Here is a 21,977-nt window from a genome sequence, read left to right on the forward strand (position 1 = left end):
TGATTTTCTCTCTCCTACAGCTTCTATTTATTGAATCGAACTTGATATTCTAGCTCCCCATAGTCTCCTTAACATTTTTCTCTCTTGGTAGCTATGGGAATTCTTTTGATTTCTAGGTGAAAATGGTAAATTTTTGGAGAAAGGACCAAATTGTAAAGAAAAGAAAACTTTCTTTCTTTCTTCCTTCTTCTCACGTTGGTTCTTTATCTTTCCCTCCATATATATACTAAATAGAATAATAATAAAATATCATTTAAAAATTAAATTAAAATATTAATTAATTAATTAATCTAAAATATCACCAACATCATCATTGCCTTCTAGATTTCTCTCTCTTCTAATTGACCATTTTGCCCTTTATAATCTTTAAAAATTTCATCCTTGAGTCATCACTTAATTTGGTAAAATTATGATTTAGTCCCTCAAAATTCTTCACCTTTTTAATTTGGTCCTAATTCATCCATTTTCCTTAGTTTCTATATTATTCCACCCTTAAAATATTTTCACTATTGGTCCTTCAGCTTTTTCATATTTACACTCTACCCCTTCAAATTTTGAGTATTTATTCTTGATCAACAAAACTTTTCTCACTTTTGCGATTTAATCCTTTCTTGAATTAATATGTTATAATATAATTCCTAATGTTGCCATAACTCAAAATTTCCCTTTTTGTCACTTTATTTCTTTATTTTACTATATCAAGGATACCTACTTTCTTACTGTAGCAATTTTCAGGGTATTACAGTAATAATTTTCAGGATATTACAGGTGCTCATATCTATTTAATTATTTTAATACACATAAAATTGTTTACTGTGAGTTGGATGATTTTGGTTTGTTTATTTAAGATATTTTATTTTTAAATATATTCTTAATTATTTATTTTACATATACCTGCATTTTAACTTAATATATTTAATAGTGATTTTTTTAATAAAAAAAATGACCCAAAGGTTACTACCTCAATTTAAGTTGCATAATAAATTACAATGTTATGGATATCGCTAGGATAATCCATCTCAAAAGACAAATTACAACACTTAGAAAGAGCCCAATTACAAAGAGAATCAGCTAATTTGTTACAACCACGTTTCACCCATTTGACCTTAGCGGAAACAAAAGAATCAAGCATCTTGTGAACTCATTGATGCAGTGATCAAGGATCGTTATGTCCTTCTTGTCAAAACTAAAGCAGTTGACAATGCTAGCACAATCTGTTTCAAAAATGACATTGTCGGCTTTAAGAAATTGAGCAAGCTGAAAACCATTGATGAGGGCATCTAATTCCGCTTTAATATTGATTTTTTATTCTCATTTTATCAGTATATTTACATTTGAATTCAAATACATATTCTATAATTAACTTTAATCTCACTGTTACAATACTTAATCTCACTAAATTACTTGTTTAACATGATTATGGTGAATTTATAGAAAGAACAATCACGAAGCAAATGTAGATGCACTTATCTTTAAAGTGTTATTAATGGAAATTTCATTATTTTGAAAAATAAAAGTATAATAACTTTTTTGGTATTCCAACTTTATAAAAGAATTATTTTAGCTCTATATTTATTTTCCTTCTCTTTTAGTCTTTAAACTTACATTTTTCTGTCAAACCATCTAAAATGGGTGAAAAAGTTAACGTTTGTTAACTTTGTTGACATGACATATAGGTGGATTACCACATGTATGTCACGTTAGCAATTAATTATTTAAAAAATATTTAAAAATATTTTCTTATAATTTTTTTAATTTTTAAAATATATTTTTTAATTTTTTAAAATTTTAAAAAATAATTATTGCTTATGTGACATATATGTGGCAATCCGTGTGTATGTCACATCAGCAAAATTCAAGATGGTGTGGAATAGTTTCTAATCTTATTATTATATATGTTTTCGATCTCATTAGAGCTAATCTCACTGTTATAATTGAAAATCGAAAATCGATTTACCTCCCGTGAGTAGGGTTGAGTAAATAAAATAATTGAAAATCGATCCAAATTAAGGTGTTTAGACGGTTTATGGAATACAAATTAAAAAATCATAATTATCCGAAACCAAACCAAATTCTATTCTTTATTTAATTTATAAATAAATTTATTTTTTATAATATAAAATAAATATTTTATATTTAAAAATAGTGAAAATGAATAAATATATTTTAAAAATATTATATAAAAGTATTTGATTTTTTTATTTACTTAAAAATTTTAAAAAATATCTATGAAAAAAACTTTGAAAATTTGTCAAATGATATTTAAAAGCAGTAAAATAAAGTTTATTTTATTAAAATAATTATAAAAATTTATAATAAAAAATCTAACTAAACTAAACTATAATGGAGGAATAAAAAAATACAATCGAATTAAACTAATATCACTTGATTTTATTGCACCAAACTGGACATAAAAGATTTTTTTAAAAAATTTAACCTGCAATGAAATTGTTTTTCTCACTAGAGGTGTTATATAAGTACATATCATATGATAATTATAAATTTAATTATTTAATTGTTATAAAAATTAAATATTTTACAAATTAATATTTATATAATGGTATATTAAATACATGTAAATTTATTATCATAAATATATTATTCATTGAATATTATTATACGTGATTTTGTATATTTATTTATTATTCCATGAATAATATATTTTTTTATTTTATGTAATTAATACAAAAATAATATTATTCAAATTGTGGTGCATAACTAAAATAGTGCAACAATAAAAAATTCAAACATAAAAGTTTGAAAGTAAATAATAATGAAATAAATTTTTTAGTGATTTTAACTACTAATTTAATAAAAAAATTAAAACATACAATTCTTACGTATATTTTATAATTTAATATAAAATATAATTTTAATTATTTTTTAATATAAACATAGTTTTGATATTTTTAATTATTATTTAAAATAATTTATTTTTAAATATATTATTAATTATTTATTTTACATATACATACATTTTAACTTAATCACTGGATCAATCTTGTTGTTTGTACGAAATCAGTCCATTGTATATTTGAGGTTGTGACCAATGACATCTATAAATAATCATATGATTAGAGGAACATGAATTTAGCTAACCGTCACTTTTGTGGAACCGTCTTACACTAGATCATCATTTCTTAATGGTGAATGTCACGCCATTTCGTTTTTTGGGCTCGACAACCACTGACGCTGTAAGTTAGCGAACCGACTGTGCAACGTTCCCAAAACATACAAAACGGCCGTTCCTTGCACAAGATGAGAAGATCACTTTTGGAAGTACATGGACGGAAGCGTCAGTCCCGTAATGCTGAGAAACAATAAATACTTGTTGAGAAGGCTAAGTGTGGATTCTAAGCCTCATGAACCTTTTTTGAGAAATCTCTACAAACTTTGACTAGATGAGTTCAATAAAGGAACAAAAAGCTAGAGCTTTAGGGAAACGAAATTTTTATAGAAAAGATGAGTCAATATTTATGTCACTCTATCCCCTATTTAGAACTCTATCCCCCTATTTAGAGTACATAGAAAACCTAGTTTGTTCCTATTTAAACTTTAAAAGATAAATAAATATATAATCTGAAATTAAATATAAATAATATATATCATAATAATCCTATCAGTAATCCTAAAAATAAAATTTAAATTTAAATGGAGTCTTTTGTTCATAAATCTCTTCTTTGAATTTTTGCCCCAAGTCTTTCACACTTTGTATTTTCGACATCACTTCTTTCCTATTTCGCATGCTGACCCATTTTGTCTTTAAATTCACCCTTTTTGTCCCCAAATTTTCTTTTGCCTTCAATTTAATCCCTATGAGATAAAAAATCATAAATAACTCAAATTAGTAGGATCATACTCAAAATAAATATGTAATTAATACATAAAAATATGTTATTTTAGAGTATTATCAGTTTCTTAGCGAGCTATGGAAATGTAGGTCTCCAAGGAGGATTATAGCCCATCAATTTTCTCTCTGTAGCAACAATAATCCTGCAAATTATAAATGTCAATCCAGAAAAGTATAAAATGTTTCTTTTGTGGAAAATTTTATATATTTTTAATTAAAAAGAAAAAAGCAAACCCAATTACACAGCAGTCAAAACTGAAGGAAATTTCAGAATTAAAAATGAATAAAACCCATAGATGTAAACAAATTTCATGGGTATCATTAGCTTATTAAATAGTATATGTCAGAGCTAACATATTATTGTCTTCTTGGGAAAGAAATTAGACAAGTAATTTAGACACCTTTAAATGTCTTTTATTTGGTAATTTATCCTGTAAACTTTGACAACCAATGCAAACTCTTTTTTGGTGTAAATGCCCCTTAAAGTCCCTGTACTTTTTGCAAGTCAACAAATTAGTCCCTCCCTAAGGAAAACAGATTAAAGGAGACCATGTACTCTTTTCAAAGGAGAATAAATAAGAACAATTAAGATCAGAGTTAACAATTTCTACTAATACATGACACGTCTCTAATTATGATTAGTTAAATTTGAAAACATTTTAAATAAATTAATATATAAAATCTATAAAAGAATTCCAAATTTCAATTATTATAATATAAATTTTATATCTAAAAATCCTGAATTAAATTAAATTAATTCAATTGAATTGGACAAACAAATTAGACCGGAAATCATTTGATATGATTGGTTGGACAACCAATCTGGTTTTAAAAACCTTGACTAGGACAACATCAATATGTGAATTTGTTTAATATTATTTATTTAATAAATCTAAATTTTGAAGCATCTAAAATGTTAATAAAATCTTATTTCTAGTTATTTTCATACATTGAATATGTTATTTTACTTTGTTAGAAGTTAGAACTTGTTTAAAATAATATTGTATGCTTCAATGAAACTCACAATTTATCTTTGATCATAATTGTTCGCAACTGAGTTGCTTAGTAAATAAAAAATCAGACCTCGACTATGTGTTGTTAGTGCATTTTCCTACAAACCTCGCGCTAGTCGACTTTGCCCTATGATTCATTAGTCAAAGCTATTCATCCCATCCCCAAAGTCATGAGATAGATTTGTAAGCTTTGCCTATGTTATAGTTAAGGTGGATGTGCATGCTAGTGTGTGAGTTCTAAATTATATTGTATAAAAAAAAAACCAAAATTAAATGTGTGTAAACATCTTATCTCCATGCAAATTTAAGCTATTGAGCTAATTTATTCTTATAAAATATTAATTTTATCCAAAATTTTCTACTTCAATACAGAAATTAATGTACAAAGAAAATAAAATTTTAAAAATATTAAAATTAGTGGAAGATAAAAGAAGACATTGGATATAGGTATAGCTGTTTTGTAACAACCTAAAAAGGGTCGTAATTGCTGCAGGGCTCCCGCATTCTCGTATCCTCAATATTTGATAATCGAATGGAGCTCAGCTAAGCATTCAACCAATCATAAGATGAAGATGTGGGATTCATTACTCAATCTAGCAATGTCTTCAATTTTGTACAACTCAATCTTCAACTGTTATTGAATCCAATCAGGTATCCAACACTAATTTCAATCACATCACTATGGTGTTCAAGCTCACTATTACAACAATTAATCTCACCGCTACTACTATTTTTAATTTCACTAGAGTTGATTGAATTGTCCATCCAATGAAAGTCATAGACCTATCTAAACACAAATCTTATTTAGATATAAATTGAAAAATAAATTTTATTATTTGACACAATTAAAATATAATTACTTGCTTGATTGATACATTTGTTCAAAGTTAATGGAGCCCCTTCAATTTTATTATTTGCTTAATTTTTTTGTGTGTGATATTTTGATCTGTTCATAAATGGAATGTTTCATGGTGGCTAAGTTTCTTAGGGGATAAATTATGAGTAGCATTATTTGTTTGTGCGGTGAAATTGTGATGTCTGTATTTTAATATGTGAGCTATTTCCGTATTTGATGATGTAGTGGAGTTTTGGTAGATTAAAGTGCTTGTTTGCTGAACTAAGTTGAAATTGAAGGAATGCTGGCCTCATCCAATGTCCACAACTTGATGACCTCAACATTTTGATGCCTTAACTTGAGAAGGCTAAGTTTTAGTATTATAAAATATTCTCAGAATGCAGATGAGGCAAAGATGTAGTGATCAAATATAATTGCAATTGATAGTATGTTAGTTTTATGTACTACAAATGCTATAGTAAGAGAGTTTAAAGGCGAACATTTAATGTCGTGCTCTATATGAAGAAAGGTTGATGGGTGTTAGTTGTTTTGATGTTTTGCCTTTGATGGATGTTTGAAAAAGGATTCAGTTGACATTCATAATGTCTATCACTATAGTTTCCCCCTTATGTAGAATATGACTGCTAGTTTGTCAGGCAAAATTATGTTCGTATATTATATTCTTTTTCTTATTGTCTTCAACACGATAACAAGTGAATTACTAGTTACTTTACTTGATTTTGTCATGCCATTTATCTCTTTGAGTTTCGGCCTTTCTGAATTAACTTTTGAATCAAGTAGTGAAGCATTTTCTGATGGTCCTTATTACTAACAGTAAGTTTTCTTATACAAGCTCTCCTACATATGCATTTGTTAAACTTATGCTCTTTCCTTCATTTCAGTTGGTTGTTAATCTTGATATAACCATGCACAAATACTAATACTAAGGGACCTTGTAATTTTGCCAGCCCTTGGAACTACTCTGAAATATTGCTGATTTTTCTCAGCAATTAAAGAGGAAGAGCGCAGCAGACAAAAATGAAGTTGAGTCTAGCCAACATAATACAAGATGTGTTATTCAACTTGTAGTTTGATGTGTGCCAACATAAGCATCAACGCACAAGTCATACGTATATACAGCCAGGAAATCGACATCTTTTGGAAGAGTCCTAATCCAAGCATCATAATTGAACATAGTCATGGAATACTGTCTAAAAAAATTGTTGTCTCATAATCAATTGTGCATCCTGCATTTGAATGCTGTTTCGAACACTAAAAAAACATAAATGTGTTTTTTCTGAGTTGACACGTATAATGCAACAAGGAAAATAAAGAGTACAATTAAGATGTTTACACAGTTCGAAACTCGTCCTACATCTGCGGGGCCTTACCCAAAGATGAATACAATATGAACTTCATAGTACAAAGAAATGATTTAAGCCTAACCCCTCTTAACACTTGATGCAATCTCAACTTCAACCTCACCACCAAATATTCTGAAGCATCTTCCCTTTTTTCCTGTTTGGACCATCAACAACAAATTTGGCTGGAATTCCAAACAGCTAAAAGACTGCCCTGCATCAATAAATATTATGAATTTGAATACCTCCAAAAGCCTGTCAATATCACAGGTACCATATAAGATACTAATCAGTTGGCATATGTTAAGAGAAAACATAAATATATATAAAGATATGATAGGTAACTGCTTCAATGAAGAAAGCAGAGCATATAGTACAACCATTTTGAAGGCTTCATAGGCCTCTCTCTCCACATCAATGATTTTTTAGAATTAAATTATTAGAAGCAATTCCCAAGTTATTCTTATGATTTAAAAGTAAAAAGCAAATAGATAAATTAGCACCTCTTTTTATGCATATAAAATTGATTGAAGTTCACTAATGCCTTTCTGCAATGCCTTACTGCACAAATCAGCAAAAATATTATGAAAGATGATAAGTAAAAAGTAGGATGAAAACAAAGGGATTTTAACAAGGAAATTAACTGTATCCAACTTCAATGAAAAATGGCATCAGACCCCTGACTTGGAGATTCAATATACCACTCTTATTTTTCTTCAAAAAAAGATAAGGTCATCAAAATAAATAAATAACAAGGACGGACCAACCTGAATCAACCCAATGTTGGGGATGTGAGCAATCTTATGCCAATCAGCGCCAATGTCCTTCCGACGTCTTTCCACCAACTGAGGAATTTCTCCTATGTTTAAATACTCCAAACTGGTTAGGCAACGCATCTCGTCCAGAAGAGATGTTAAATTGGGCAAATTAACCAGATAAAGCCCTTGCAGATTTGTTAGATGTTGAGGCCACTCCGGAAGATGCCGACACTTTGGAATATTTTCCAGCCATAGAGAGCGTAGGCTTGTATGATCTTGGAATATTTGGATGCCAGCTCCAGATAACTCCAGATCCTTGCAGTCCTTTACTTCAAACTCTTCAAGGAAAGTGAGATGTTGGAACACAGGAAAGAGTGACCTCAATCCATGGCATTCACGAATTTCTAATGTTTTCAATTGAACAAGATGTTGAAGAGAAATGGGGAGAGACACCAGCTTTGGAATATTATCAATCTTCAAATGAGAGGTATTCTTAAGGGGTTCCCATTGCATGCCCTCTAAATCAACCTCCTTGCAATCTCTTATTGTTAATCTTTTGAGGCTGGTGAGATGTTGCAGGCACTCATCTAGCGTGTGAGTGTCCAACCCCTCAATCTTGTTATTAGAATATACCCCATACTTTGCCCATACCTTTCCCATACCTACCCATACTTTGGAAAGGTCAAATTTATGGGTACCAAATATTTATTTAGTGTTGGGCATGGGAAAATAGCAATTTTTGGTCCCTAAGTGAATAGTGACTTTGCAAGGTGGCCCTTGAATCTCAACTATAAATAGGCCAACCATTGCTCATTCTCATCATCCCACATTTGCCATTCTCTACTTAAGGCATTGTTCTCTCTCCCTATTTGTAAAGTTTCACTTGTATTTTAGAGTGAAATATATTTGGTAGTGCCCGAGGACGTAGGCAAGATTTGCCGAACCTCGTTAAAATTCTGGTGTTCTTTACTATTTATTGTTCATATTTTGTGAATTTGATTGTAGTGATTTATTGTGCTATTAAATTACGATAGAGGGATATTCTGGCTAGGAAAGACTTGGTACTTAAGTGATCCTCGTGATCCACCTCTCTTTCCTGGGAATTAAACTTAGTGTGATTTTTAGTACAATAATTTTACTCTTTCACACGCTTCCGCGCAACAATTGGTATCAGAGCCAGATTCGTACTTGGGGAATACGACCGTTTACGGTACTATTCACGTATACGGCACTATTCACGTATACAGTACTATTTACGTATACGGCACTATCCACGTATATGGTACTGTTCACGTATACAGTAGTTGGGATTGAGGAGAAAAATGGCAGCAGCATCGTCATCAGCAAGGACTACTGTGACAAATGCAAAATTTGAAGTAGAGAAATTTGACGGTACCAATAATTTTGGTATGTGGCAATGTGAGATCTTGGATGTCTTATGTCAGCAAGAGCTAGATATAGCCCTTGAAGAAAAACCTGACAAGATGGATGACAAGGAGTGGGCCAAGATCAATAGACAGGCGTGTGGTACAATCCGCCTATGTTTGGCCAAAGAGCAGAAGTACTCTGTCATGAGGGAGACATCAGCGAAGAAGTTATGGGATACACTGGAAGAAAAGTTTCTAACGAAAAGTCTTGAAAATAGGCTTTATATGAAAAAGAAACTTTATCGATTCACGTATGCACCCGGTATGTCGATGAATGACCATGTGAACTCATTCAATAAAATTTTAGCAGACTTGCTAAATTTGGATGAGAAATTTGAAGATGAAGACAAGGCATTATTGTTGTTGAATTCCCTTCCTGATGAATATGATCATCTTACCACCACATTGCTTCATGGGAAGGACACGATCACATTTGATGCAGTCTGTAGTGCGTTGTATAGATCTGAGACTCGAAAGAAAGATAAAAGAGATCACAGAGATACAACCGCAGAAGTCTTAACAGTAAGAGGTCGTTCACACAGCAGCAAATCTGGTAGAAGGGGAAAGTCCAAAGGGAGACCCGCCAAAGATGAATGTGCCTTTTGCCGTGAAAAGGGGCATTGGAAAAAGAATTGTCCTAAGCTACAAAAGGGCAAGGCTATTTCTAATGTATGTGTAGCGGAGCATGATGAGGAGTCAGACTTTAGCTTGGTTGGCATGGCAATGGCATGTCAAACGGATGAGTGGATTTTGGATTCAGGATGTACTTACCATATGTGTCCTAATAAGGACTGGTTTTCTAGTCTTAAAGAGCTAAAAGGTGGAATTGTTCTTATGGGCAATGATAGTGCTTGTAAGACAATGGGAGTGGGTACAGTCCAATTGAAGAATCACGACGGCTCAATCCAAGTCTTGACAGATGTTCGCTACGTACCTAGCCTGAAGAAAAATCTCATCTCATTAGGTGCCCTAGAATCTAAAGGGCTCACAATCACTTTGAGAGATGGATTACTAAAAGTAGTAGCTGGGCAACTGACGGTGATGAAAGGCACAAGAAGAAATAACTTGTATTTTTTAAATGGAAGTACAGTTATTGGATCAACATCAACAGTTTCTACAAAAGATGTAGATTCAGAGGCTACCAGATTATGGCATATGCGATTGGGACATGCTGGTGAAAAAGCTTTGCAGACATTGGTGAAGCAAGGCTTATTGAAATGTGCAAATTCTTGCAAAATGGAATTCTGTGAACATTGTGTTCTGGGCAAGCAGAAGAGGGTAAAATTTGGTCCAGCAATTCACAATACGAAAGGAATTCTGGACTACGTTCACAGTGATGTGTGGGGACCTACCAAAGTAGCTTCTTTGGGAGGTATGCACTATTTTGTTACTTTTGTTGATGATTATTCAAGAAAAGTATGGGTGTATCTAATGAAAAGAAAAAGTGAAGTTTTGGATGCATTTCTGAAATGGAAGAAGATGGTGGAGACTCAGACTGGTCGAAAGGTCAAACGACTTCGATCAGATAATGGTACTGAGTACAAAAACGATCCATTTCTACAAGTATGCCAAGATGAGGGCATTGTGCGACACTTCACTGTTCGGGATACACCACAGCAAAATGGGGTGGCAGAACGAATGAATCGAACTATACTGGAGAAAGTTCGATGTATGTTGTCCAATGCTGGATTGGGAAAAGAATTTTGGGCTGAGGCAGTTACATATGCGTGCCATCTAATTAACCGTTTGCCATCAGCTGCAATAAATGGAAAAACTCCTATGGAGATGTGGACTGGTAAATCTGCTACTGATTATGATTCTTTGCATGTATTTGGTTCTACTGCATATTATCATGTAAAAGAATCTAAGTTAGACCCAAGAGCAAAGAAAGCATTATTCTTGGGTATAACTGATGGAGTAAAAGGATATCGTCTCTGGTGTCCTGATACAAGGAAGATTGTTTTCAGTAGAGATGTGACTTTTGATGAATCAACCACGTTAAAGTACAAGGATTCACAAAAGGATGGCAAAACCAGTAGTACTTTGCAGCAGGTGGAGCTTGAAAAGGTTAACGATGATCCAGCTAATATTGAAGGGACAAATGATGAAGGGGTTCCTACCCAAGAACCTCTACAGCAACAAGATTCAATTGCATATAGGAGGCCAAGAAGAGAGATTCGTAAGCCTGCTCGCTTTGATGATATAGTGGCCTATGCACTTCCAATTGCAGATGATGATGTTCCTTCTACTTACACAGAAGCAATAAGTAACCCTGATGGTGTAAAGTGGAAGCAAGCAATGAATGAAGAAATGCAGTCTCTTCATAAAAATAAGACCTGGGAGTTGGTGACACTACCCAAGGGAAAGAAGGCAATTGGATGCAAATGGGTATATGCAAAGAAGGAAGGATTTCTTGATAAAAATGAAATTCGATACAAGGCTAGATTAGTAGCAAAGGGTTACGCTCAGAAAGAAGGAATAGACTACAATGAAGTGTTTTCTCAAGTTGTGAAGCATTCGTCTATTCGGATTTTGCTAGCCTTGGTTGCGCAATATGATCTTGAACTAGTTCAGCTTGATGTGAAGACCGCGTTTTTACACGGTGATTTGGAAGAGGAAATCTATATGACTCAGCCAGATGGATTCAAGGTTGCTGGAAAAGAAATTTGGGTTTGCAAACTGACAAAGTCGCTTTATGGATTGAAGCAATCTCCGAGGCAGTGGTACAAGCGATTTGATCAGTTCATGAAAGGGCAAAGGTACACAAGAAGTAAATTTGATCATTGCGTGTATTTTCAGAAGCTACAAGAAGGAACTTTCATATACATGCTCTTATATGTTGATGATATGCTAATAGCATCTAAGAGTAAAGTTGAGATTGAAAGATTGAAGACTCAACTCAATCTCGAGTTTGAGATGAAAGATCTAGGAGAAGCTAAAAAGATTCTCGGCATGGAAATATGGAGGGATAGAGCTCATGATAGAGTTAGCTTGTCTCAGAAGTAGTATTTGAAAAAGGTACTACAGCAGTTTGGCATGAACGAGCAGACAAAACCTGTAAGTATCCCGTTGGCTTCTCATTTCAAGCTTTCTGCACAACTATCTCCTTCGACGAATACGGAACAAGAATACATGTTGCAAGTTCCGTATTCTAATGCAGTGGGTAGCTTGATGTATGCAATGGCGTGTACAAGACCCGACATTTCACAGGCAGTTAGTATAGTGAGCAGGTATATGCATAATCCTGGAAAAGGACATTGGCAAGCTGTGAAATGGATTCTACGGTATATTCAGAAGACCGTAGATGTTGGATTACTGTTCAAGCAGGATAATACACTTGGTAAAGGTGTTATTGGGTGCGTTGATTCTGACTATGCCGGTGATTTGGACAAGCGAAGATCAACCACCGGTTATGTGTTTACACTTGCTAGAGGACCAATAAGTTGGAAGTCTACACTACAGTCTACAGTTGCATTATCAACCACAGAAGCCGAGTACATGGCTGTAACAGAGGCTGTAAAGGAGGCTGTTTGGTTACAAGGTATGGCTAAAACCTTGGGGTTGGTTCAGGAGCATATTAACGTGTATTGTGATAGTCAAAGTGCTATTCATTTAGCAAAGAATCAAGTCTATCATGCACGTACAAAACATATCGACGTACGATTCCATTTTGTGCGGGAAATTATTGAAGAGGGGAAAATTTATCTTCAGAAGATCAAGACTGCAGATAATCCCGCAGATATGAAGACCAAGGTGGTAACAGCAACCAAGTTCGAACATTGTTTGAACTTGATTAATATCCTGCAAGTTTAACAGTTGAAGAAGGCACTATCAAGTATTGTTGTCAAAAGCAGAAAGAATTGTGTGAAGATAAGATTATCCTAATCAAATCTTCAAGGTGGAGATTATTAGAATATACCCCATACTTTGCCCATACCTTTCCCATACCTACCCATACTTTGGAAAGGTCAAAGTTATGGGCACCAAATATTTATTTAGTGTTGGGCATGGGAAAATAGCAATTTTTGGTCCCTAAGTGAATAGTGACTTTGCAAGGTGGCCCTTGAATCTCAACTATAAATAGGCCAACCATTGCTCATTCTCATCATCCCACATTTGCCATTCTCTACTTAAGGCATTGTTCTCTCTCCCTATTTGTAAAGTTTCACTTGTATTTTTGGAGTGAAATATATTTGGTAGTGCCCGAGGACGTAGGCAAGATTTGCCGAACCTCGTTAAAATTCTGGTGTTCTTTACTATTTATTGTTCATATTTTGTGAATTTGATTGTAGTGATTTATTGTGCTATTAAATTACGATAGAGGGATATTCTGGCTAGGAAAGACTTGGTACTTAAGTGATCCTCGTGATCCACCTCTCTTTCCTGGGAATTGAACTTAGTGTGATTTTTTAGTACAATAATTTTACTCTTTCACACGCTTCCGCGCAACACTTGTGTACATCGAAAGATTTCAATTTGGAGAGTGGAAGAGAAGAGGTTGAAGTTAATGGGGCCTTAGCATTGATGTTCATCTTGATAGTCTGCTTTAACGGCCTTGAACTGGTATTCGACAACATTAGATCTTCATCGAGTGATGGATACAGCGGCATTGATGTCAAAGGGCAATTTTCAATTGTTAAAGAGGAAAGACAAGGAAATCCCATGGTTGATGTTCCCATAACTGTTGTGTCGTCCTCGTTGGAATCATCATCGATTGGTTTTGTCGTCCTCCACCAACTCATCATATTCGGACAGTACCGGAGCGAAAGATGCTTAAGTGATGGGAAGAATGATTGTGGTTCTCCTTGACTTCCTTTTGGGCTATTATCATCCATGTACTCCAACTCAGTTAAATTAGAAATCACCCGCCCTTTAAGACAAGGAAATTGCACAAAGGACGGGATTTGTTTGAAATTACCCTGATGTATTGTCATATAAACGAGATTTGTTAGAAAAGAAAGCCAACTTGGAAACTTCGCATCACTCCTCCATCCTCGAATACAGAGCTCCTTGAGATTAGGATGGGGTTGGAGGTCTTCAAGTGATTTATCATCATCATATTCATCATCGTTAAAATCAAAATAAAATTTCCATTCTAAAAGCAACGATCTCAAATGTTGCTTCTCTTTCAAATTAGCAGCCTTAAACTTCTCTTTTGCATTTTTTACGAATCCCAAATTTGTTATTCTTAACTCTCCCCTTAAGTTGTTAAGCAGTCTCAATTCACTTAGATCTGCACCGCCATGGGACCCATCTTTATCCACTACAAACATGCTTAACGTCTCAAGTGAAGTCAGCTTCCCTATTCCACGTGGCATATGAGTTAAACTCAAACAGCCTTCACACCCAATATGGGTAAGATTCACCAATTTTTCAATCTTCTTTGGCAATTCTTGAAGCCCATCACACCAGTCAAGTTTCAGCGCTAGCAAATTCTGAATCTTGCAAATACTCTTTGGGAGAATCTTAATATTGTAATTGGAAGAAAGATCAAGGTACCTCAAATGTTTCAACTTACAAATGGAGGGTGAAATCTTTCGAATACCCATAGAATCCAATTTCAATACACGCAAGCATCCACAATTTGCAATTATCAAATCCCAAGTTTCATCACTCAATTTTTGATCGTTGTTGTCTTGAAAATGTAACAAGGTTCGCAACTTCTTGCCCTTAAACAAAGGAATTAATGAAGGAATTAATAAAGGATTAATTGATATGTGGCGACATTTTTCACCAACATCACTTGCAATTTTATTTGAATCTACAATACTACTCTCCATCCCTGCTACTGATTCAGCTACATCATGCATTAAATCATGCATTTTACATGTTAGCCCTTCCCATGGATATCTTTCTCCTACTTCTTGGAAGAAACTTCTTTCAACTAAATCTTTAAAATACCCAAACCCGATCTCCTCGAGAGATTGACTTTGATTCAATTGCTTTATGAAACCCTGTGCAATCCATAATTGAACAAGCGCTTGTACTCTAATTCTGTAATCTTTTGGATACAATCGGCAATAAGCAAAGCAATGCTTCAAATGAAACGGGAGATGATCATAACTCAATTTCAGTGCAGGTAGAATTTCTCCTTCAATTTGTGATATTTTAGCAAGTTCATTTTCTTTGAAAGAATGCCACTCATTTGCAGTTTTCTTCAAAGATAATGTACCAGCTATCGTCCTTATGGCTAAGGGAACCCCACCACACCTGCCCGAAATCTGTCTCCCTACTTCCACAAAGGCTGAATTTGTTGAGTCTGCATATCCTTGCTCAAATGCTATCCTTTTGAACAAAGACCAAGCATCATCATCAGACAGGCCTTTCAATTTCAAAACATGGGATTGACATTTATTAGTTATCTCCGTTACCCTTAGAGATCGAGTAGTTACTATTATCCTACTCCCTTTAGCCCCACCCATCAATAACTTCTTTAGCCTAGACCACCTTTCTGGGTCCTCATTCCAAATGTCATCCAAAACAAGCAAATATTTTTTTCCATCAATTTTATCTCGAAGTTGTGTTTGCAATTGATCCATTTCAAGATTTTGATCAGGTGCTTGATTAGTCACAGATTTGATAATGTTTGCTACAATAACTTTCACATCAAAATCATCTGAAACACACGCAAACATCGTCAAGTCAAAATGATTTTTGACCATTTCATGGTTATAGACAAGTTGGGCCAAAGCAGTCTTCCCTAACCCTCCAAACCCCACAATTGGAATGATATAAACATTCTCTTCACTTTGAAACTCCAACACGAGTTTTAGAAGAGCTGCTTTATCATCATCCCTCCCTATTATGTCATCGTCACGCTCAAAAGAGTGCGTTTGCTGCCTCCTTTTAGTCATGAAAGAGGTTTTCGCGGGGCGATCACGCGGAATGAAGCCAAAAGTGTTGGCCTCCCTTTCAATTGAAGCTAATCTCGCCTTAATGGCCTTCATTTTCCGGCCCATTTTGAGACCATAAGCAAATTGGTTTGAGGTTGAGAAGAAAATGCGTACCTCTTTCGTCAGCTTGTTCCCACCCGATAGATCTTTCCGCAAAGCTTCAGTAGAGAAATCATCGAGCAAGTCGTCGGCATCATAAAGTACATCTTTCAGCTCTTCAAGCCAAACTTTGACGAGATTGTCGGTCACCGATTTCTCTTCTGCGTCAAGAAGCACAGCTTTGACTTGACAGACAGTGCGTTTGAGGTCCTGGATGTCATGTTTTAGATTCCACCACAGCCCAACTTGAGAGAGAGCACGAGAGCTCAACTTAATAATGAGCTCTGCGGCAATATCGAAAGTAATTGCTTCGGCCATTGTTGGTTCAAACTGAAATCAAGGCAAGAAATGTTTGATTAGTGAAAGAGGAGGACTAAAATGAGAATGATTCCAACAAGATGAAACACAGATGTGGATCCATCCACCCAGCAAGTAGTATAATAAAATAAAAAGTAATGTTGATTGGTGGGAAATGGTCCCTCCATGTTAAAGTCATGTTGATTGGTGGGAAATTGTCAAACTTCTCAATGGAGACAAAGTTGGGATGATGACACTTGGGGCGGTCTGCACAATGTGGAGCCTTACAAATAATTGAAAGTAATGAAAAAGCTATGAAAGAAAAGAGAAAAAGATTGAGGCCCAAAAGTCACTACCTCATTTTAAGTTGCATCATAAATTATAATGTTATAAATATCGCTAGAATAATCCATCTCAAAAGACAAATTATAACATTTAGATAGAGCCCAATTATAAAAAGAATCGGCTAATTTATTACAACCACGTTTCACCCATTTGACCTCAGCAGAAACAAAAGAATCAAGCATCTTGTGAGCTCTTTGATGCAGTGATCAAAGATTATAGTGTCCTCCTTGTGAAACTAAAGCAGTTGACAAAGCTTCCCTATTCCACGTGGCATATGAGTTAATTCCCAACAATAGCAACAAGAAAGATGGGTAAGATTCACCAATTTTTCAATCTTCTTTGGCAATTCTTCAAGCCAGTACACCAGTCAAGTTTCAGGGCTAGCAAATTCTGAATCTTGCAAATACTCTTTGGGAGAATCATCTGAATACGTAAACAATACAAATCTAATACACGCAAGCATCTACAATTTGCAATTACAAAATCCCAAGTTTCTTCGCTCAAATTTGGAGAAAAATTGTTATGATACTGTAATAAGGTTCACAACTTTTTTCCCTTAAACAAAGGAATTAATGAAGGATTAATTGATATGTGGCGACATTTTTCACCAATATCACTTGCAATTTTATTTGAATCTATAATACTACTCTCCATCCCTGCTACTGATTCAGCTAGGTCATGCATTAAATCATGCATTTTACATCTCATATCCCCAATTCCATATTCTTCGACCTCTTGAAAGAAACTTCTTTCAACTAAATCTTTAAAATATCCAAATCCGATCTCCACAAAAGATTGACTTTGGATTCAATTGCTTTACAAAACCTTGTGCAATCCAAAATTGAACAAGTGTTTGTACATCAATTTCATGATCTTTTGGATATAGTCGACAATAAGCAAAACAATGCTTCAAATGGGATGAGAGATGATCATAACTCAACTTAAGTGTAGGTAATATCTCACCTTCGTTCTGAGATATTCTAGCAAGTTCGTTATCTTTAAAAGAAAGCCACTCACTTTTAGTTTCTTTGAAAGATAACGTACCAGCTATCGTCCTTATGACTAAGGGAACTCCACAACACCTTTCCAAAATCAGCTTTCCTATTTCCACAAAGCCTGAATCTGTTGAGTCTGCAGATCTTTGTTCAAATGCTATCTCTTTGAACAAAGACCAAGCATCATTATCAGACAAGCCTTTCAGAACATAAGGCTGACATTTACTAGTAATCTTTGCTACTCCTAAAGAGCGAGTAGTTACTATTATCCTACTTCCTTTAGCCCCACCTACTAATAACTCTTTTAAACTAACCCATTTTTCCCACTCCTCATTCCAAATGTCATCCAAAACAAGCAAATATTTTTTTCCCACCAATTTTTTCCCGAAGTTGTTTTTGCAATTGGTCCATTTCGAGATTTTGATCAGGTGCTTTGCCTGTTGCAGATTTGATCATGTTTTCTACAATTATTTTGACATCAAAAACATCTGAAACACACACCCATATCATCAACTCAAAATGATTTTTGACCATTCCATCATTATAGACAAACTGAGCCAAAGCAGTCTTCCCTAACCCTTCAAACCCCACAATTGGAATGATGTAAACAGTCTCTTCACTTTCAAACTCTAACACGAGTTTTAGAAGAGCTGCTTTATCATCGCCCCTCCCTATTATTTTATCTTTAGGCACAGAAGAGTGCGTTAGCTGCCTCTTTTTAGTCATGAAAGAGATTTCCATGGGACGGTCACGCTCTACCAAGTTGAACGCCTTGGCTTCACTTCCAATTGAAATCAACCTAGCCTTAATGGTCTTAATTTTCCGACCCATTTTGAGACCGTAAGCAAACTGGTTTGAGCTCGAGAAGAAAAGGCGTACCTCTTTCGTCAGCTTGTTCCCACCCAATAGATCTTTCCGCAAAGCTTCAGTAGAGAAATCATCGAGCAAGTCGTCAGCATCGTAAAGTACATCTTTCAGCTTTTCAAGCCAATCTTTGACGAGTTGGCTGGTCACGGATCGCTCTTCTGCGTCAAGAAGCACAGCTTTGATTGTAGAGACAGTGCTTTTGAAGTTGTCGAGGTCATTTTTGACATTCCAACACAGTCTAATTTGAGAGAGCGCACGAGAGCTCAATTTAGTAATAAGCTGTAGGGCGAGGTCGAATGCAATTGCTTATGCCATTGCTGTTTCAAACAGAAATCAAGCAAAGAAGTGTTGGGTTACTGCAAGAGGAGGAGTAAAATGAGAATGAGTATACTTACAGATATTACCATCCACCCACCAAGTAGTATAATTAAATAAAAAGCATTAATTTAACGTAATATTATTAGAGACTAAATATTATATTTTCCTTGTTGAAAATAGCTCACAAGGTACAAATTCAACATATATATAGACATCTCTTCTCCCAATGCTTGAGTTGTTGAACTAAATTAACTTTATTCATATAATATTAATTTTACCCAAAATTTTCCGTTTCAACGAAAACAAAATTCCTAAAATACAAAAGTTAATGGAAGATAAAGAAGACATTGGATCTAGGTTTAGTTGTTTTGTAATAAGCTAAAAGTGCAGGGCATCCATATTTGTATCCTCAACATTTGGTAACTGAAGGGAGCTATGCTAAAAATTCAACCAATCATTAGGTACTGAAACGTTTTCATTAAATGATAGTCTTACATAATGTACACAAGATTGCCTGATAATCAGTTGTGTTTCCATGTGTTGGAGTATTATTTGAAACCTCGAAGAAGAAAAATGTTTTTTTTTTAAGTTAACGCACACAAAAGTAAAATAGAGAATAAAGAACACAATCAAAATGTTTACGCTGTTCAGAACTCATCCTACATTTGTGAGCTTTGTCTAGAAATAAAATCACTATAAACTTCAGAGTACAATGAAATGATTTGACATTAATAGAATTAACAAATTTCAATATATTTTTTATAAAATAAATGTTGACTTTATTATAATTTAACTTTATTTGATCAATTTTATTAGTACAAGTAATAAATTAACCATTTAATGATAGAGGAACTAATTTGTATTCAGTCCCTATAGTACCGGTACTTATATATTTGAATTTTATTTTAGGATGAAATTGAAAAACTGCAAAAAGTAAGAGTTTAAAAAGGTAAAAACAAATTAAATTGGCACATTAACTTACAATTATATTCAAAAGATTCCCTCTCTTTTCCTCCTTTTCTACTCTTCTCTCTAATGTCCGAACTAAAACCCGTACTTTCTCTCTCTTCCTATTTCCCTATTGCAATTATACCCACCTCGTTTCCCCTTGATATCATAAACCTCCATGTCCGGGATGGTCTCACGCTGCCATATCAACCTCCTCCTACGGCTTCAACAGTACCAGCTTCGACGGTTCCTCCGGTTGTTCCGCTGATACGTCGTCACCTGGCCTTCGATTCGACGAAGCCGCCGTTTGTTCATCCCGATGATCATCACAGATTTTCATCTAGTAATAGTCGTGGAATCGTCGCCGATCAAGAAGTTGAAGCAAGTGTTGTGAGATCATTAGTGAGTTCAAAAATTCTCTTTTGAAAACGGTGGCTATCATGTAATTAGTAGTATATTATTTCAATTTTGATGAGAATTGTACTCTCACTTAACGCTTAATGTCATTTGCTTTTCTTCTTCCCTTATTATTATTATTATTTTTTTGTGTGTGTGTGTGATCTTTTGGTCTGTTCATAAATAGAGCTTTTCATGGTGGCTAAGTTTCTTAGGGGATAAATTATGAGTAGCATTATTTGTTTCTGCAGTGAAATTGTGATGTCTGTATTTTAATATGTGAGGTATTTCCGTTTGTGATGATGTATTTGATGATATAGTGGAATTTTGGTAGATTAAAGTGCTCGTTTGCTGTACTAAGTTGAAATTGAATGAATGCTGGCTTCATCCAATGTCCAAAACTTGATGATTTGAACATTTTGATGCCTTAATTTGAGAAACCTAAGTTTTAGTACTATCAAATATAATTGCTATTGATAGTATGTTTGTTTTATGTAATATAAATGATATAGTAAGAGAGGAAGGTTATGTTATGCTGCTCCATTCTTAGTTTAAAGCTGAACATTTAATGCCGTGCTCTATATGAAGAAAGCTTGATGGGTGTTAGTTCTTTTGATGTTTTCTCTTTGAAATAGTGCTGATTTTTCTCAGCAATTAAAAAGGAAAAGCGCAGCAGACAAAAATGATGTTGAGTCTAGCCAATGGACAAGCAGTCCGGGGGTTACCTGTATATGCTAAAGGAGGAAGGATAAAGAATAGATCAAAGACATCAAAAGCCAATAAATCAATGCCTCACACACCTGTGTCAAATGCTGGTGCGATACTATTTCCTACTGGCTTAGTCCATAGAAGGAAACTTATGATTCACTCCACGGCTCTATCATCAATGCCTCATTGCTCGAATTAAGAGAGATGGATTTTGTAGAAGAGGAATCACTGACATTATATATGATAATTGGCAGGTTGTCCATCTCCTCTTACACCTGCTGGCAGCTGCTGTTTAGATAGTACTTTAGGTAATCTTTACTGCCCATTCTTTTTTCTTTTAACATAGTCTGTTTTAGCTCCTTAACCTGCTATGGATGGTGAGAACGACAATAATGCAGTCACCATTTTTAGGTCTGTTGACGAAAAAGTTTGTCAATCTGATGAAGCATGCTGAAGATGGCATCCTTGACCTAAATAAGGCCGCGGAAACGTTGGAGGTAATGACATACTAGTGACCTAAATAAAGTTTTTTTTTAAATTTATTAAAAAACACACTAAATGAATACATTTCAAACATAATGTATTAAAATAATGTAAAATAATAAAATTAAAAAATAATATTTTTTTTAAAGTAATAAAATTCAAAAAAAATTCGAACAAATTGCCAAAATATGAACATGTTGGTCCCGCCTCTGCCACAGGCACCTTTGGTGCCGCCTCTGGCATGCCCATATTTCTAATTTTTTATTTTTTTAACTTTTTTTGTACTATTTTGATAAATAAAAAAAGTATACTATTTTGATATTTTTTTAATTTTTTTGTATTATTTTAATAAAAATCCCGCGTTATTCAACTTGTAATTTGATT

General features: G+C 34.2%; 2 protein-coding genes across 2 annotated transcripts; both read right to left on the minus strand.

The window, feature by feature from the left end:
- Positions 1 to 7,139: 7,139 nt before the first annotated feature.
- LOC107952325 (putative disease resistance protein RGA4) lies at positions 7,140 to 16,554 on the minus strand. Its single transcript, XM_041104480.1, has 4 exons — positions 13,680 to 16,554; positions 7,827 to 8,479; positions 7,305 to 7,314; positions 7,140 to 7,216 (listed from the first exon to the last, which is right to left on the minus strand). The coding sequence occupies exons 1-4, from the start codon at positions 16,552 to 16,554 to the stop codon at positions 7,140 to 7,142; spliced, it is 3,615 nt and encodes a 1,204-aa protein (XP_040960414.1).
- A 691-nt stretch (positions 16,555 to 17,245) lies between these two features.
- LOC107952326 (putative disease resistance protein RGA4) lies at positions 17,246 to 20,346 on the minus strand. Its single transcript, XM_041104481.1, has 4 exons — positions 20,242 to 20,346; positions 18,405 to 19,019; positions 17,842 to 18,310; positions 17,246 to 17,301 (listed from the first exon to the last, which is right to left on the minus strand). The coding sequence occupies exons 1-4, from the start codon at positions 20,344 to 20,346 to the stop codon at positions 17,246 to 17,248; spliced, it is 1,245 nt and encodes a 414-aa protein (XP_040960415.1).
- Between the last annotated feature and the right edge of the window lie 1,631 nt (positions 20,347 to 21,977).

Source organism: Gossypium hirsutum, chromosome D11 (assembly GCF_007990345.1).
Source record: "Gossypium hirsutum isolate 1008001.06 chromosome D11, Gossypium_hirsutum_v2.1, whole genome shotgun sequence".
In the NCBI taxonomy this organism is placed as follows: Eukaryota; Viridiplantae; Streptophyta; class Magnoliopsida; order Malvales; family Malvaceae; genus Gossypium; species Gossypium hirsutum.